We start from the raw sequence: 19,016 nt of genomic DNA, 5'->3' as shown, positions 1-19,016 counted from the left end.
ACTAGATAATAAACTATGGTTCCAAATTAAAAAGAATAAATTAAAATTCAAAGAATTAAATGAGGTTTTTAGTGGCCTCAGTCTCAGCACTCTTAGTAAATGAAGGGAATAAATTTTAATGGCTATATTGAGACAAGCTAAGGATTTTGAATTGAGCTGCCTATCTAGGGCTGGTGTCTTTGAAAGGTGAAAAAAATATCAGCTCATTTGAAGCAGGAAGAACAAAGAAATTTCCCCTTTTGATGATAGAACTTGTTGGAAAAAAAAATTGAGATCACCTGAGAAAACTAAAACAAATGAGAAATTCCTCATGTGCATTGAGTGACTCTCATTTATACTACCTGTGTGGTCCAGGAATACTCATTCTTATTTACATAAAAATGGTATCAAACCTTTGATTATCCCACAGCATGCATGCAAAACAGATGCAAAATATATCCTAAATTCTAAAAGGATTCTCATAGAAAAGAACAATAAAGATAAAATCTTGTTTACAGATTACTTTATTTGAAAAACTTCATCAGCTAGGAAGCATTAGATTCCATTTTCAAATATGTATATTACCAGGAACTTTTGGTAATGGAATTATTATATATGCACAATAAAGTAAACTTGTTCATAATTATTAAAGACAGAGTAACCCACTTGGGACCCCTCCTGCCTCTCAGGAGCTGAACTTCTCCCTCAATACATATTTCCTACTCTTAACCTGTGCTGTCCCTTAGAATTCATTCTTAAACCTTTTTTTGTTAGAGACATAAATAATGGAATTTTAACAACAAAGAGAAAAAAATAAAGCAATATTAAAGACCAAATATAATTTCTAGAAATGAAAAATGCTGTTATTAAAATTAAAATGCACAGCAGGTGAGAGAAATAGTACTGTAGATATAGTTTAAGAAAGAATTAGTATGGCAAGCGCAAGGTCGTGAGTTCGGTTCCCGGTACCAGAGAAAAACCAAAAAAAAAAAAAAAAAAGAATTAGTAAACTAAAATAAAGATGTGGGAAAAGCCCAAGAATGTATTATAATAAAATTTATTTTACTTGTTTGACATGTATTTTTAATTATCACATAATAGTGATATATACTTGTGGAGTACAGTAAATCTTAAAATGAAAAATTACTAAAGAAAGGAGACAGGAAAGTCTGAAACATTTAAGATTACAAAACAAGAGAACAGAGTGGAAATGGGAAGATACTAAAGAGACAAGAAATTACAATTTTTTCATAACTGATGAGATACAGAAATCCAGAGATTAATAAAGCACAATGAATGCAGGAGCACGGTACCCCTCTTAGAGGAGTATAATAAAATCCACAATAAAGCATAGCATGGTGAAAAAACTAATGATTCATAATGAAGGTATTAAATTCACCTATAGAATACAGTTTGCCTGTAGCATTCTATGGCACATGGGGTTAGAAAGGTGTGGAAAAAATATTTTTCTGAGGTACTCTAATGTAACAATGATTTATGTTGGCCACAGAAACAAAGTGGTATAATTATATGTACCTATCATCTAATATAGCAGATTGTGCCCATAGAAACTTACTAAATCCTTGTTAAAAATAACAAAAGGTTGACAATCTTAAACTCAAATCAAATATCAGGAAAATAATTAACAATGTTAATACAAACTTTTCAGCTGGGGAAGTATGTTGTAAACAAGGAAAAGTATACTTCTCCAAAACGTGTACTAAGTAAGAACACACAGATGTGTGCCACATGGGGACCTCAAAACACATGTTCAGAAAGGCTGTGGTCATCTTTCTTGGGTGCAATATACTTACACTAAAGTTCTTCCGCCTATCTGTTATACATGTTGGTATGCCTTTGTGTAAAGTATTAAAGGAGTTGAAGAGTAATACTTTAAATACTGCATTTTATAAAAAGCCAGAAGCAGAAAAAAATGGTAACAAATTTTCCAAAATGTTCCACCAACAATGCTAGAATTGCTCTGGGGAAAAGCCTGGGCTTTTTACGTCCTGGCCCTACATTCCTGTGCGATGAAGGGAACAGGGAGGCAAGGAATATGTCTCCCCCAACATGGAGGTGCAACTCGAAGCTCAGGCTGAAGGAATGCCCATCACAGCTCCACTGAGCAGAGGCCATGTCTTACAAACTTTCTACGTTTTCACAACAGCAAGAGAAAAAAAAAGTGTGGAAATCAAGTGTGGTCTCGTCTGGCAGATCTGGGGCATCTATGTGACTTGGGCCTGTTATTAAATCGATGGATCATGTGTCTTACAACTGCTGGCATTTTAACACTAAGGAAATTAAGCAATTGGACATTGGGTGTTTATGGAACTATGCTGGCTGAGAGCTACCGCCAGAGAACCTTCTATTACCTTCTCAAAGCAATTACTTTTCTGTCATAGAAATGGGGATACTACCACAGCAAAACTGACGAAGAAGATACAAGTGTGGCAAAACTGGCTGGCTAAGTAGGGGTAACCTATTAATTGCAAGATCCTGGAACACATGTGCAGAACAGTCCACAAAACCTTGCACATGGAATTCTCTTGAGAACTCAAGCAGGTTTTTAATAAGATATCCTAGACCTGATGGCGGCCTGAGACAGATCAGATCCCAGCACTTCTCCCTTGGGACCTGAATGTAGAAGTTCTTATGGACTTCCTCAAGATTTGGACAGTATAAAAGGACACACACACCAAGACCTTGCTGTCATGGTTTTCTTCACAATACCCACCCTGCTTCCTCCAGGGTATACTTTTATCTTGCTTTTACTTGACCCAAACTCACTCTACAGAGCCAGTTTCTCCTTCAGTCTTCACTTTTACTTTTTCAAATAAACCTTGCCACTGTTTTTGCTCATTTTGTTTAATTTTTGTTTGAGATGAGAAGAACTTGGAATCTTAACTCCAGAAGGAGAGGTGAGCAACCTAGAACCTGGTTAACATTTATTTGGTGAGCCACTTTTAGAAGGCGCTCCCCTTGGGGCCAGGGATGTAGCTCAGCGGCACAGTGCCTGCCTGGCAAGTGCAAGGACCTGACTTCGATTCCCAGTACCAGAAAAAAAAAAAAAAAAAAAAAAAGAAGGCACTACCCAATAACAAAACTGCTGCTCAATTCTGAGAGCAGAGAATTGGTGAGGCCTTGACAGGTGACAGTAAAGGTAGCCCCATAACATCTCCAAGGGCATCTAAAGGAACCTGTGGCTCTGTCCTCAAAAAGGCCTAGAAACCAGGGCCAACCCTGCAGCAGGGAGCATTCCTTGTGGCTAGTCTATAGTCTCTAAATATAATTTCCCTCTACAAAGTAACAGGGGCTTCTTGAAGAAAAGCCTAAATCAAGGACTGGGACAGGAAATACACAAGATGAGCCTAGAACTGTGACAACCAACCTTTTAGCACTTTCAAGGATATAAACAGCCTGTGGGCCATTGGTTTACCACCACTGGTCTTGAACATCTCATCACATCAGAAGACAAAGAAAGTGCTTAAGATGATCATTTTAAAAGAACTCAAGACTTCTGGAAAGCTGTTGGAGTGGTAAGCAGCAAGAAATCAACCTCTCCATGATGTGGAATCCAGACAGTGAAAAATAACTTGAGAAAGAAAAGGAGGGAGGTGGACCCCTGGACCCAGGAAAGATTTGAAAGGAAAATTGGAGCCCATAGACAAAGTGAAGAGAAAGGAGCAGGTAAACTGTACTTTCTCCCCAGCTCCTCATTCTTGGCAAGAAAGAGGAGGATCAAATCCACAGAGATACAGTGAGGGCGAGTGACTCCAGAGGCCACCAGAAAGAAATATACCAGTGAAATGGAACAACAGATGCTGTGAGCTACAACAACTAGTGATGTACTCTACCCCAAGCAACTGTGTAGGACGCTTGGTGGGATGCCATTTTAGGGAGGGGCTCACTGAACCCAGGATTTGGAGCAGCCATCGGTTGACTTTATCTCAGTGGTCCTAACATTGAAATCCCACAGTGATTAGGTGAGGAACAACTGTGGGAGACATCCAGGCTCAGGGAATGGTGGTCTGGCTAGGAAGATATACCAAGAGTGTTGTATCACTCAGGTCCCAAACCCACAACCAGAGGTCAGAATCAGCCTGGATTTCTGTGGATTCGAAAGTACCAAAAAGGCACCCTGCCCTAATCCTACTGCAAGCTTACTGGGATTATCCAGCACAGATCTGGGTTCTGACTGCCTCCTTTTTCGACCAGCAAGAGCAGTGTCATCCCCAGAATTGGACACTACCACAAAAGTATAGATGTGAAATTACTGAGTAATTTCTTTTTTTTTTTTCTTTTCAGTTTATGTTGCTGTTGCTTATTTGAATTTTTTTTTGATTGTTTTACTGTGAGTGTGAATATTGCTTTTCAGTTTCTTGTTTTGTTTTGTTCCTGCTTTTGTTTTATCCTTATTTTCCTCCTGTTTTCACTGGCTTTCCAATCTTCCTTTGTTCTTAAGACTGCTTCTAATCTCTTTTGCTTCTTTAATTTCTCTATTTCTTCTTCTCACATTTAATTTTTTCCAAGTAGGATAAAACTGCTCTACTGAGGCATATTTATTGTATATAATTTTCCAAACTGTCTTAGATCTTTTCATATAACTAGAAATCTTTACCTTTACTTAAAGGTGGCAAATTAATAGTTATCACAGTTTGTCATTTCCTAATTGTACTTGATGCTAATGTTATTACTGATTGTACTACTTTATCTGAGGTGAAACAGGTATTATAACCAGTTGTTCTTCCCTGTATGCCAATATTGAGATTGCCTGGAGGTCAAAAACCATACCATAGCCCAGTACCTAGGAATTGGGTGCTAGACCAAACAGGCCGCAACCTTCATCTCTAATAAATTGAACAAGAAGTATCTTGAGACAGATTCCAAAGCTAAAATCCAGCCATGCCTGAAAGCATCTCTAAAATGTAGCCATTTCCTAAAGATGTCTTCATACTAGTAACAAAACTATTTACCATAAGCAAGGTATAAACCTCAACAAAGAAAAAAAAATTTTAAAAAATAGAAAATGAGAAGATGGAAACAGGATGTAACCCATAACCTCCAACTCACCCAAGGCAAAACAAGAGGGCATTGAGATGAAATATATAAAAACCTTCCAGCTAAACTTCATAAAATAGTGGTAGCAGAAGTAACAAGAGAGATCAATATTTCTCTTGACAAAAGCAAACAGAAAGAAGAAGTGGAAGGAAATGACTAGTGAATCTACATAGACACAAATAAAAAGGAGCTTAGGAAAGACATAGAAACCATGAATGTCCAACATAAAAGAGAACTCGGTTTCATAAAACACACTCAAATAGAAATCCAGGAGATTAAAATATCTCCTGAAAGTATATTCAGCACAGTCAACCAATGTGAAGATAGAATATCAGATCTAGGGGACAGGGTTGTGGTTGGTGATCAAGTGAAAGACCCCTTAAAAACAGCAAAGGACCAAAAAAAAAATCAACCCAATAAGTGCTAGATAAAGAAGACTAATATAAGATTATCTGGATTCAATGAAGAATCAGAGGACAGAACAAAGGTTATAAAAAGTGATTAACAAAAATAATAACTGAAAATTTTCTAAGTATGGAAAAAGAAGTGAGATACAGTTCAGTGAGGCATGTAGAACTTCAAATAGCCATGATCAGAAAAAACTGCACCAAGGCATATAATAGTTAGAATGACAGAAATTCCACACAAGAACAGAATATTAAAAGCTGTTAAGAGAAAAGAAACAAAACACCTGTAAAGGAAAACCTATTAGAATCACATCAGACTTCTCAAAACAAACCTTTAAGTCAAGAAGAGAAGGAAGTATTTCAAGCTGTAAAAAATCAAACAAACAAACAAACAAAAAACTCCAACCCAGACTAATGTACTATTCAAAATTTATCTTTCAAAATTGATGGAAAAATAAGGTACTTCCCTGATAAAGAACATCTGAAGAAATATATGGCCATCAAACCAGCACTCCAGAAAGTTCTGAAGGATATTCTAGAAAAAGACAACAAAAACAATTCCAAGAATCCCAGAAGAATGAATCCACTAGGCAAGACAAGCAATTACAGTGGACCCTTGCTCTACAAATGGCGTGACATACAAACAACTTGGTTATGACTGGAATTTTAGTTTTAACTTACAATCAAAACCCTGAGTTGTGACCCAAATGCCAGCCACTTGTGCTTCCAGATGGTCTCAGATGCAGATTTAACCCTTAAAGAGTTCTGGAAGGAACATTACAATATCCTTCCCTACATGGGGTTAGAGAAATCTAGGCCAATGTTTCTCTAAAGACACTGAGATCTGCCTATATACAGGAGAGGGACTTTGAATACTGTGTAAAGAAGCCTGAGTCTTTAACTGACAAACTGAGTTACAACCAACCCTCAAGAATGAACTGAATTTATAAGTCAAGGGGTCACTGTAAATAGAAGGAAAAGAAAGGGAACCGAAAACAGGAAAACTAATATGACAAGGATAAGGTAATATATATCAGTTATAACCATCAAGGTGAATGGACTCAATTCACCATTCAAAGAAACAGACTGGCAGAATGTGTCAAGAAACAAGACCCAGCAATAAGCTGCACACAAGAAACATATTTACCTACTTAACAGTTTACCTTGAGCTTTGTTCAGCAGCATGTTTGTCTATGTATTGACTGTCTTGAGTGTTGCTTAGGCAGGTGTCATTTCAACCAGTCAATTCTTATATTGAATACATTTGATAAAATTGTTGCTTTTGTATTATCTGTATTACCTGTTATATTCTTATAAAAATTAATGAAAATATGCAATTTTAATATTAACACATAGACATAGTTCCCTATACTGGCCTTTACTCAATGTTATAAATTCTGAGAAGTGTAGGACTGATGAATTGTAGGAACATGTTAAATTCAAATTACATTGCTAAGTAAATACAACAATTACTACTACTGCTATTACAAGTATCATTATTATTATTATTATTATTATTATTTTTCTTGAGGTTAAACCCCATGGCCTTTGTACGGAGCTATATCCCGAGCCCAGCCCTTTGTAATACTTTAAAATTTTCATTTTTTAATTTTCTTTCTTTCTTTTTTGTTTTGGAACAGGGAACTGAACTCAGGACCTCACACTTGGCAGGCAGGCACTGTGCCACTAAGCAATATCCCCATCTCATCATTGTTAATTTTCAAAAATGTTTGCAGTTTTAAGACAGTCTCTCATTAAGTTGCCTAAGCAGGGCTCTAACTTGTGTTATTCCTGTCTCAGCCTCCTGGAGGGCTAAGATTACAGGCATGTTCCACTATGCCCAGTTATAACAAAAGGTCTGAAAAATTATCTGTGAAATAAAAAGACCCACAGACTATTGTATGAATTTGGCACATGTATCAAAATAATTAAACAAACAAATATGAATATGTTTTATCTACTTCTGTGGAAATGAAGTTTAGAGACAAATTACCCAAGGAAATCAAACACAGTTAGTAGGGATGGGAAAAAATAAAATTAGTGTGATAAAACTAATTTTCTTATTGTAGAGTGTAGTTGTCTTTGCAGCCTTAGTGGTATTTTCATGAAATGGTGAGATGAACTTTCCACCAGACCCTCCATATGAAGCAGTAATAGTTATTTGGATGTGCAACCTGTGTATGGAAGATCGGTACAAGTTACTTTAGTTCTCAACACTTCATTTTTTGAGTTTATGAAATAAACTCTGATAAAGCAAAAATGCTTGGTAAGAGATAAAAATGAGGGACTAAGAATAAACTGTGTCATAAACCTAAGGTCCAGAGCCTTGAGGAGAAGCAAAGTAGTTGATCCAGAGGAAGAAAACCAGGGTTCTAGATCAGCTCCATTTTAAGGTAACACTGGAAAACTTACAGAACCTCCTCAACCTTACTGTACTGTGGTGGTCACAAAACGGGTTGTTGATGTGTACCAACCTATGAAGGATTTTTCAGCGTTCAGAGTTAAGAGAAACCTGCGTAAGATGTGGAGGGTTAAATGAAATAAAAGTAGCTAATATTCTCTGAAAGTCATTGTTACGGTATAGATCTAAAATGTCCCCTAAAAGTATTATATCTTCCGAGGAGGGGCTTTGGCAAGGTGACTGGTCCATGGATTACCCTAAGGATGAGTACAAAGCTGAATGTACTGAGAAGAGATTGGGCCTGGTTAAAGATGTAGGTAACAGGATGTGACCTGGAAGGATGAATTCTTGTCCTCAGCCAGCCCCTCCCTCACTTCCTGGCTGTCATAGATTGAGCAATTTTCCTCTGTCATGTCTTCCACCATTTCATTTTTGCCTTGGAGCCAACCAATCACTACACTCTCTGAAACCATGAGTCAAAAATATACTTCTCCTTTAAATTGCTGGTACTGGGAATTCTGTCCCAGGAAAGTGGTAAATACAGTCACTGCTATTTAAATGCAATGAAACACTAATGCAGAGGTTCTGGAAGATTCCAGTAGTTCTCATTCGCCTATGCTGTACGACCACCTCTTCTTGGTAAATAACAACAACTCCAGGACCACACTCAGGTGAACAGGCCACACCTTCCTACTGACTTTTCTTTTTGCCACCCTCTTCATAGTCCCAACTCTAGCAGCCTGTTTTCCCAGGTTCCCTTGAAAGCTCCACTGTTTTTATGCAGGTTAAATGCACCAGAGAGTTAGTTATGAATTTTTTCTGATCCCAATCTCCCTCTTCTACACCTTTACTTCCCAGTTTCTTCCATAGTTGGGTAAGATTTTTTTCCTAAAATAAATCACTCTATTCCTCGTAATGGTTCTGCTGTCTTAAGTGATATAATCCCTCAGGCTACAAAACCAAGTTTCATAAAACACAAAATCTAAAAATTTTAAAATTTGATGATTCTGGCCTTAACTTTTCTACTCTTTTCCCCTGTAACATACACAAAGAAACATCACAAAGAAAAAAATTTGAGTAATGTATTCAGGTGAAAGAAAAGAAAGCTACTATATGATTTGCCATTTAATACTATTCGGGGAGAGAGGAAATTCTTTAGTATCTTTTCGCATCTTTTGAGTTTTATCTATACCTACTCAAAAACAGCAAGAATTATACTATAGCCCTATTTATACTTCTATCAAAATTACTATTACTTATCAAAATTGAACTGCATTAAATCTAAAACTTCTGCATTAGATCTAAAATTTCTTGTCTTTAAATCAGTATCTCTCAAAAACATTTAATTCAATTACTTACTAGTGCTACTTAATAATCTAATCAATTACTGTTTCATTAATTCACTGAAGCCATTATTTGAAATCTCAAGTAACACATTAGTTGCTGGGTATTCCAAGTGAATAAACATGCCACACTTTAAACATCTTACCTATAAATCTACTGTTACTTAGTTAAGAATGTACCCTCTCTCCTGGCATACATAAGTCAGAGAAGCAAACTCAGAAACATTGTATTCTGTGAAAATATCCTTTGAGAACTTACAGAGTTACTCAATCATTTACTTCTGCCATTTTCTACTTTGAACCAAAGTCAATTTTGCAGTAAGTTATTGTTTGGTTTATGTGTCTGTCACATCTATTAGCCTAAGATCTCCTTATGTGTATGGAACATGCTTATCCTTGTTTAAATGTGGTTCTTCCCTAAAACTAAGTGTATCATCGTATTTTTCTCACTGTATTCTAATATCAATTAACCAGTCTGACCCTCTGGATGCTCAACTTGTTAAAGGACAGGAACACATTAAAAATTACTTATCTTGTTCCTCCAGTGTAAAAAACCTTCAATAGTATTAATCAGACCTTCAAAAATCACTAATAATTTTGAGCAATAAAGCCATTCAAAGGTAAAGAAGAGTCTCCAGCAAATGATGCTGGGACAAGATATCTACATGTAAAAGCATCAAATTGGCTGGATATTTATTTACCTCACACTATATTAAAAATATAAAACAAAATATAAACAAATAAAAAATTCCAAAAAAATGCACAAGATATACAGAAATATCCAAATGTATGGGTAATCTAAAGAACAGAAGAAAATCATAAAACTTAGAATAAGCCATAGGGGTAAATCTTCATGCCCTTAGATTTGTCAATAGATTCTTAGATATAATATCAACAGCATGGGAAGTAACAAAAAAATCAATTATCAAAATAAAAAATCTGTACATCAAGAAACATTATAAAATGAAAGGATCATTTCTAAATCATATATCTATTAAGGGTATATTATCTAGAACAAATACAGAATTCTTATAACTCATCAACAAAAAGAAAAAGTTTAATTAAAAAGTGGTTGAAAAACCTGAATAAAACATTGCTCCAAAAATATATATTAACAACACTGATAATGCTCAACACATCATTAATCATTACAGAAATATACCTTAAAACCACAAAAAGGTACTTCTTCATACCCAAAAGGGTGGTATTAACAAGAAGGAAAGATAACAAGTGTTGTCAAGAATGAGGAGAAATCCTTAACGTTTATATGTAAAGACTGATATGGAGGTATGTCATACAAGGTTTCTCTTAAGGAGAGAAATACACACCTCCTGCTACCAGGCAAGTTACCCACTGATAGTTCAACAGCTGTATCCATGTCCTGAAACTGATCTTGGCTGGCTGTTTATATTCCTTCTTATTCTTCTTTTACTTTTTTTCTTTCAGGATAGGAGACAAAATACAGTGGTGTTCTATCACTAAACTACATGATTAGTGCTTTTAATTATTTTTTGAGTCAGAATCTTGCTAAATTGCTCAGGATGGGTCTGGGGATTTAGCTCATCGTGAAAGGTTCTGAGTTCGATTCCCGGTACCAAAAAGAAAAAAAATTTGTTCCGTATGGCCTCAAACCTGTGAGCCTCTTGCCTCAGTCTCTCACTGGACTTACAAGTTTGTGCAATAGCACACATCTTGGCAGTGCGTGCTTCTTCAAACAAATTACACTTCTCCTCAGAAGTTGATCACTTGCTAGTGAAAGGCTATAATAATACATTTCATATCAAGGCAGTGTTGTGTGCTAGGGACAGGATGGTGATGATCTCTGTCATCAGGTCCCAGATAATTATACATATAATTAGAATAAAATATGCTAAGCAATATAACAGAAACACATACAAGGAGAATCTAACTTGGATTTCTGACAGGCTAAGGGAAAACACTCAAGAACACAAGATGTTGACTTGGTAAGTGGGAAGAGTAAGCAAGTGAAAAGGATGGGTTAGAGAATTCTAGGCAGAGAAGATAACACACAAAGGACTATGAAGCAGCATCTTAGAAGCCATGCTAAGGTGTACCTAGGCCTCAGTTTCTTCATGTACAATCAGAGAAAAAGTAATACCTCTTACCTCCTAGCATTACTGTGAAAATTAAGTAAGCTAAAGAGATAAACACTGTACAATCCATTATTGGTATTATTATTGCTAAAAGGTGGACACAGGATTTTGGTAAAAGAACAACAGAGCAAAGCAATTAGCATTACAAAAGGTATGTAACAAAGAATGCACATGACCTTTTAAATAAATCTTACCAACAAAACACCATGGTGTGTTATAAACAGCAAATACTACTGAGTCTATCTTGTAGAAACAGTAGAAAAATAGATGAAAAATTAATGCTTTTGTAAATTATAACAGCTCTCTAGTTTTACACCATAAAATTAACTTTAATGACTACTGTATTCTTTCTAGCAAACAAACCTTGCTATCCTTCTGATAAAGAACTATGTGGCTTTCTACAAATCTTATGTGAACAAAGTTGCTTCCAGTTAAAATACGGGAAAATTTTTTTAAAAGGCCAGAAACTTGCTTTCCTCCTACTCTAATTTAAACGTAATTTTACATAGTATTTGCTACTTGCTTACTATTACTATAAGTAGAAAGGAGAGCCAAACAACTATATTAACCTCCAACACAATATATTTTGAGAAAATACATGAATATATTCTTTAGTCTGAAGTGGATCTTTTATTCAAATAGCAAGCTTAAAACAAAAAATACTACCAGACCTTAAAATTATAATAACTACAATGTAACAGTGGTACAACTATCAGGTTTCCAAGTAAAATACCTCAGGTGAAATTAGCAAATATATGTTACATTTAGAGTGAAAAGCAGAAGCAATACCAAAACAGTCACCAAGTTTTCTTCTAGTAATGAGATGTTACAGAGTACTAATAATTTCTTACCTACTCGCCATATTCCACTCCAGAGCTGGATTTTGAGAATTCCTTTCACTCTCTGTTAGCACCCCTCCTGTGGCACTTTCTTTCTCTGGTTTTAGTTGATCCCATTGAGCAGTACCAATATTGATAGACTGCAGGTCTATTTGGTATTGTCTATCTTCTATTTCTGATCCAGGATCTCGAAGAATTCCTAAGTTCAATGCTCTCCTGTAAAGGGAGTGAGAAAAGGTAAGCAGATCAACATTCTATGTTCATTTTGTTAGCTAACATAGTGTGATTATTTTTTTGGGTTCTTTTCCCCAGTAATGGAGGTTGAAGTCAGGGTCTTTGCACTTAGCTACATTTTTAATTATTGATTTTAAGATGGGGTCCAAATAATTTGTTAAATTGCCCAAACTGGACTCAACCTGGCAGCCCACATGCGTCAGTCTCCTACAGTGTTGGGATTACAAGTATGTGTCAGCATCCTCCTCTGTTATCATTACTTTTTTGATTACTAATTAATAATGTGGGTTAATTATACCTATAAGTATTAGAATATCTAAAACTTATCATCTATGCTATAATGACTTCCTACATAATTCCCAGCGCTGTACTTCCTAAGTACTTTTACAGATATGACTTCAATTCTTGACATGCTTTCAGGTTCTACTATGTTCACTTTTACCAAAGAGAAAACAAGTCAGATAAAAGTCAGCAAAGTTATAAAGCTAGTATGTGATAAAACTATAACTTCAGTTCATGTGTTCTACCAATCCCCACACCCCTTCTCTATCATAATCATTTACCTTCTTCAGAATTTTCTACACTGTTAGGAGAGGTGATGGCCTATTCTTGGGGGTTTGTCTCTCAAACACATTATGAAAAAAAAGTCAATCTAGATAGGCTTGTCCTTGAAAGGCAGTGAGCGGAACGACAGGCAAGGCTAAGGTAAAAGAAAATTCTTTTGGGAGGATTTCAATTTCAACAATTCTCCTAAATTAGTTCCGAGTGCAATGAGAAGGTCACAGACAAAATTTACAATTCACACATGATACTATACTAAGGTACCTTTAGTGAGACACAATACAAATGTTAGATAGAAGAAACAGACCCTCAAAGACTCTGAAAAAAGTAGATTAGCAGACATGAAATGTAAGTGTTCAGAAAGTTAAAAAAGCACACTCAAAATACAATAAAAATTTTTGTAAGAATTATGTAGAACTACAAGTGAGAATAAAATTACTTAAATTTGAAACTCAAGAAGATTAAACTCCACTGAAGTAATAGTGAACTGAAAGAGCTAAAGAAATTTAGAATGCAATTCAAAGAAATATTATAAATAAAAGAGGGTTAAGATACACGAAAAACAGGAAAGAAAAAAATCTTAAAAAATGTTTAACTAGAGTCTCTAAGAGATAATACAGAAAATGGGTAGAAGCCATTATTTGAAGAGATAATATGTGAGAATTATTTCTCAATTGTTGAAGAATGCCAAATATGAGTTCCAGATAGCACAGAGAATCCAAAATATAATAACAAAGAAATTGGAAAATATATGGAAAGCCTAAATATAAACCGTTAAACCAGTAATAGTGAAGTCCAAATTGAGAGAAAAAAAGTAAAAAATGAGATAGTGGACAACAACAGTATATAAATTAGAGGGGCAATTCATAGACATAAAGTGTTCCCTTACTATTAGCAGGAAAGGAAAAGGTTCTCATTAAATCACACTTACATACACACATTAAAACAACTGGTTAAGTACACATGTTAAAATGTCCTCTAAAATAACAGATATGGAAGAAAACTGTCACATTAATATATTAAAAATTAGAATCTAAGAAATGAAATGCTGAACAGAAAACATACAATAAGCTACAAATAAATAAAATGTCACAATAATTAAGATAAATATAAATTACCTGAAATCTCTGCTTTAAAAATCCGATTAGATGTAATAAATTGCAGTTATATTGTTTTTTAGTAAGACATAGCTAAAAGGGGCTGGGGATTTAGCTGAGCGGCACAGCACCTGCCTGGCAAGAGTGAGGTCATGAGTTTGATTCCTGGTACCAGAAAAAAATAAAACTTTCAAACATAGTAAGATTGAGTCAACAACTGTAAAAGTATATATTAAATACTTGACCAAAGAAAGCTGACTGTGACATTAGGTAATATTGTCATTAAATAGAGTTACTACCAGAAGACAATAGATTCAATATATCTAGATGTTAGGACAATTCTAGGTCCTGGGTTATAGTTCAGTGGTAAACTGCCTACCTACTGCGTTCAAGACCTACTGTTTGATTTCCAGCAAAGGAAAAAAAAACCCGACAATTCTATATTTATTTATAAAAATAATCTCAAAACATAAAAACAAAACCTGACAGTTCTACAAAAGGAAGAAATCCATTATTTATAATAGAAAATGTACACATTTCTCTCAGCAATGGATAAAATAGAGCAAAAAAATTAGAAAATTTGAAAGAAAAATCTAACTTTGATGAAAGAGACATTTATAGAACAAGTGTCTGACCACTGGAGAATATACAGTTTTCTCAAACACACAGGAATGATTATAAAAAATGCTCCTATCTGTTATGCTGTAAAACTAAACACAACATATTTCACTAAATTAGTATCATATATATTATATACTAAAATTAAATTATTTTATTATTACTAAAGAAAAAATCTTTAAAATACCTATGTTTGGAAATTTAAAGACATACTTCTAAGTTAATCATTGGTCAAAACATAATAAAAATTAAAATGTTATGCACTGAGGTTATGATATGAAGTCTAAAATGGCATTTTCAGGACAATTTGTTTGAAAGACTAGACTTAGCAGATAAAAAAGGCCCTAAATCAAAAAGCAAGTTGAATGTGGTGGCACACACCTGTAAACACAGCACTCAGAAAGATGAGGTGGGAGGATCACTGAGAGTTGGAGGCCATTTTGGGCAAATAGTGAGTTCAAGGCCAACCTGAACTGCACAGTGAAAGCCTGTCTCAAAAAAAAGAGAAAATAATAAGCAAAACATAAGAAAGGAAGCATAAAGGAAAAAAAAAAAGAAGGAAATTACTACAAAAATTAATGAGATTAAAAAAGAGACAATGAAGCAAAAAATAGAGATGTCTCGAGCATTCAAGGGAAAACAAAAAACCTCAGATAAATTAAAACTCTACATAAACTGTATTTGCATTAAGAAAAGGAAAAACAATGCTGTGAAGATTAAGCATATAACAGGAGGTGACTAGGAATATTCATAAAGACAAACGTTTAAACCATAATTTATTTTGGAAAAAAATCTCTCTTGGTATTCATTATCCCTAGAAGAGATTCTTGTATGTTTCACCATGGGATTAATATAAAGGTTGTCTACTCATTCTTTTGATCAAGAATAACATTACATTTTCTTTTTCAGTTTTACATCTATATGAAAATGACCCTAGTTAAAAAGCTTTAGCTGGGTGCGGAGACACATGTTTATAGTTCCAGTTACTCAGGAAACTGAGGCAGGAGTACCACAGATAGGGGTCAGCATGGGAAACTTAGAAAGATCCTGCCTCAAGAGAAATAAATGAAAAATAAAAATAAAAGATCCAGATATATAGCTCAATACAAAGGCCCTGGGTTCAATGTTTCCAGTACTGAAAACCAAAATACAAAAGTGCAACACCTTGACAGTATAAAACTGCTGGGAACATGGTAAGTGGCAGAAAAGAACAAAGTTTCCTCCAATTCCTAGCCCCAAAACTATCAAAACTATGCTTCCTCAAAACAGCCATTTCTGCAAGTACTAAATTATAATCATTCCATAACAGTCACTGGGTACTGTCTGCTACGTCTTATGATAGGCCTTAGGTCAGGGGTGGCTGAACCTAATGCACACATGCCACAGCAGGCTGTTTTTATCACTGAAAGTTCAAAATCATTCACCAATATGTTCTTTGCCCTCATTTGGCATGCATTCTAGAGAAGAATTTAGAAGCAATAATAAAAGAGATAATACTACAAATGATTAATGATAGTATGTAAGTATAGAGTGTAATTGAAAGCATGTAAGAAAGAGAAAGGCCCTGATCAAATGAGTTTCGAAAGCCCAGTTTTCTCATTTCACACAATAAAGAATGTACCTCAGGTAGGGGAAACAACAGGTTCAAAGGCCCAAGGTATGGGAGTAACACATTCAGAAACCCTGAAGAGACCCTGAATGGCTGGTATGGGGAGAGGAAGGGAAAGAAGTAATGCCACAAGGCAATGGGGACTTGAAGAAAAAGACAAGTCTTTCTCTATAAAGTCTTAGAAAGTTTATAAAGTGCAGGAGACTGGAATTAGGCCCAGCCTTTGGGAATAAAAAATGTGGCCCAAAAATTTGCTTAGCTTGCAAACTAGCCATTCACCCTGCCAAACAAGAGTCAGAAATGATGTGAAAGAGTCCATGCTTTACTCCCACTGCCACGGTTCCCAGCTGAAACTTGTGGAGAGAGCCAGACAGGAGCCAGATCTCACTCAGAAGCCCCAGGGACTGCTCTCACTGGGGTGTGTGCAGACGCTCCCTGCACGTGCCCTGTGCCGAGAGAGTGAGTGATCCAAGAGCTGGTGGTGCAGAGGTTCAAGTCCATGCTTTATTTCCGCCCCCACTCCCTAGGAGGTTGCAAGCACGGGAGGTCTGTGATTGCTGTCCATCAGGCTTGCACCTGGTTCCTGTATGTGTCCTCAACTGACGGGAGACACAGATTCAGGTGGTTCACAAACTGTTGACCCTGCAATTTGTGTCTGGGTTTTGCCTGTACCCTGAACTGCCTGGGGAAATAGGTCCACTGGACCAGGATTGTCACACCAGTGCAACCAGAGTCTGTGCCATGAACGTGCCTTGAAATGCAAAGGGACACTGGATCACACAGTCTGCCATCAGGTGATACCAATGCGTCTGAAACTGGGGATAACTACATACAAATCAACAACTGCTGGAAAACCCAAGACTAAGTAGCACATCTCAGGGGTCACTGAGGGGCAAACCTGACCAACAGGAAAACTAGGGACACTAGTGGCACTTACTGTGCAGCTACTGAAGAGGGAAACTGAGCTTTCTGCATCCGTTTGCAACATGACAAAACAAAGGACTAAGGTAAAATCACAGAACTCCACACACTCAGAACAAGTCCAGGAGACATCAACATAGGAGAACTTCTGAAACACATGCCTGAAAGTGCTGAAATGATTGCAATGGAAGTAAAGAAACAACTCCATAAGGCCACAGAAGAGATCAGATCAGAAATAATCTCTCAGGCAAACAATGAAATGACAATAATAATGAAAGAACTACTCAAAAACTCTGAAGAAACATACAAGAAAATAGAAGAACACAGGCAATGGACAGAAGCGTTAAATGAAAAATATAGAAAGGACTTAGAATGCATGAGCCAGATTCAAAGAGACGTCCAGGAAAATTAAGCTTCCACTGAAAGCTGCCGAAAGGCTTGAATGAAGCTGAAGATAGAATCTCAGACATTGAAGACAGCATAGCAGCTAGTGACCATGAAAGAAAGGATCACGTAAAATCAACAAAGATCCAGGAAAAATCAATTCAACAGCTGCAAGATGAGGCAAAGAGGAATAATGTGCGACTTGTAGGAGTCAATGAAACAGCAAGAGGTAACACAACCGAAAAAAAGGAATATTTGCAGAAATACTAGCAGAAAATGTCCCAAGTATGGAAACAGAACCTGATATAAAAGTAAATGAGGCATATAGAATTCCAACCAACCACAACCAAAATAAAACTACACCCAGACATATAATAGTCAAGTTCCCAGATCTCCAGCAAAAGAAGAGAATATTAAAAGCTGCTAGAGAAAAGAAACAGATTACCTATAAAGGAAAGCCCATCAGACTCATGGCAGACTTCTAAACACAAACCATCCAGTTGAGAAGAGCTTGAAGTGAAGTATTACAGGTCCTGAGACAGAACAGCTTCCAACCAAGACTGATGTACCCTGCCAAACTATTCCTCAAATTCAACGGAGAAATAAATATTTTCACGACAAGGAACAATTGAAGAACTTCATGAGTGACAAGCCATCATTCCAAAGAGTACCAAAAGATATTCAAGACAGAGAAAAATCTGACTGCAATTTTAAAAACTACAGTAGAAAAGAACTGTCAAGAAGAGCAAGCAAGTAAACAGGCAGAAAAAGCAGTAAACCAAAGCAAGTAATAACATGACATTGATAAATCAACACATACCAGTTATAACCATAAATGTAAATGGCCTCAATTCTAAAGGAAAAAAAAAAACAGATGGGCAGAGTGGATTAAAAAACAAAACCCAATGATATGCTGCATACAGGAAACACATTTTACTCAAAAGGAATTCCATACACTAAAAGTCAAAGGACGGAAAACAATCCTCCATACAACAGGAACCCAGAAAAAAGCAGGTGTAGCTATTCTGTTTGCAGACAAAGTAAACTTCAAACTGACAACAATTAAAAGAGATAAAGAAGATTACTACCTACTTCTCAGGGGAAAACTGCAAGAGGAAGAGATAACAATCATAAACACCTATGCACAAAATATAGGAGCTCCAAATTATATAAGACAAATCCTAACAGGCATGAAAATCCATACAATTAGTAACACTATTGTAACAGAGGACCTCAAAACCCCATTGACACAAAGAGATAGGTCAACTGGAAAAAAAAATCAGCAAGGAAATAACACATCTGAACCAAAGCTGTGAACAAATGGACTTAGTAGATGTATACAAAGTGTTCCACCCCACAACATCAGAATACACATTTTTCTCAGCAGCACATGGGTCATTCTCTAAAATAGACCACATCTTAGCCCATAGAGCATACCTTCCAAAATGGAA

At 36.0% G+C, this 19,016-nt stretch overlaps 1 protein-coding gene across 3 annotated transcripts in view; it reads right to left on the bottom strand.

Moving 5' to 3' along the window:
* Positions 1-19,016, bottom strand: part of Vps13b (vacuolar protein sorting 13 homolog B (yeast)) — a 657,708-nt gene that overhangs the window by 280,037 nt on the left and 358,655 nt on the right. For all 3 annotated transcript variants that reach the window (XM_005381857.2, XM_005381855.2, XM_005381856.1), the window contains exon 31: positions 12,154-12,357. In XM_005381857.2, the coding sequence (XP_005381914.1) occupies positions 12,154-12,357 (204 nt within the window). The remainder of the gene's footprint in view (positions 1-12,153; positions 12,358-19,016) is intronic.

The sequence above is a fragment of the Chinchilla lanigera genome, unplaced genomic scaffold (assembly GCF_000276665.1).
Source record: "Chinchilla lanigera isolate Chin_1 unplaced genomic scaffold, ChiLan1.0 scaffold00016, whole genome shotgun sequence".
NCBI lineage: Eukaryota > Metazoa > Chordata > Mammalia > Rodentia > Chinchillidae > Chinchilla > Chinchilla lanigera.
Note: the sequence above shows the minus strand (reverse complement) of the source record. Positions and strands in the feature narration are given on the sequence as shown.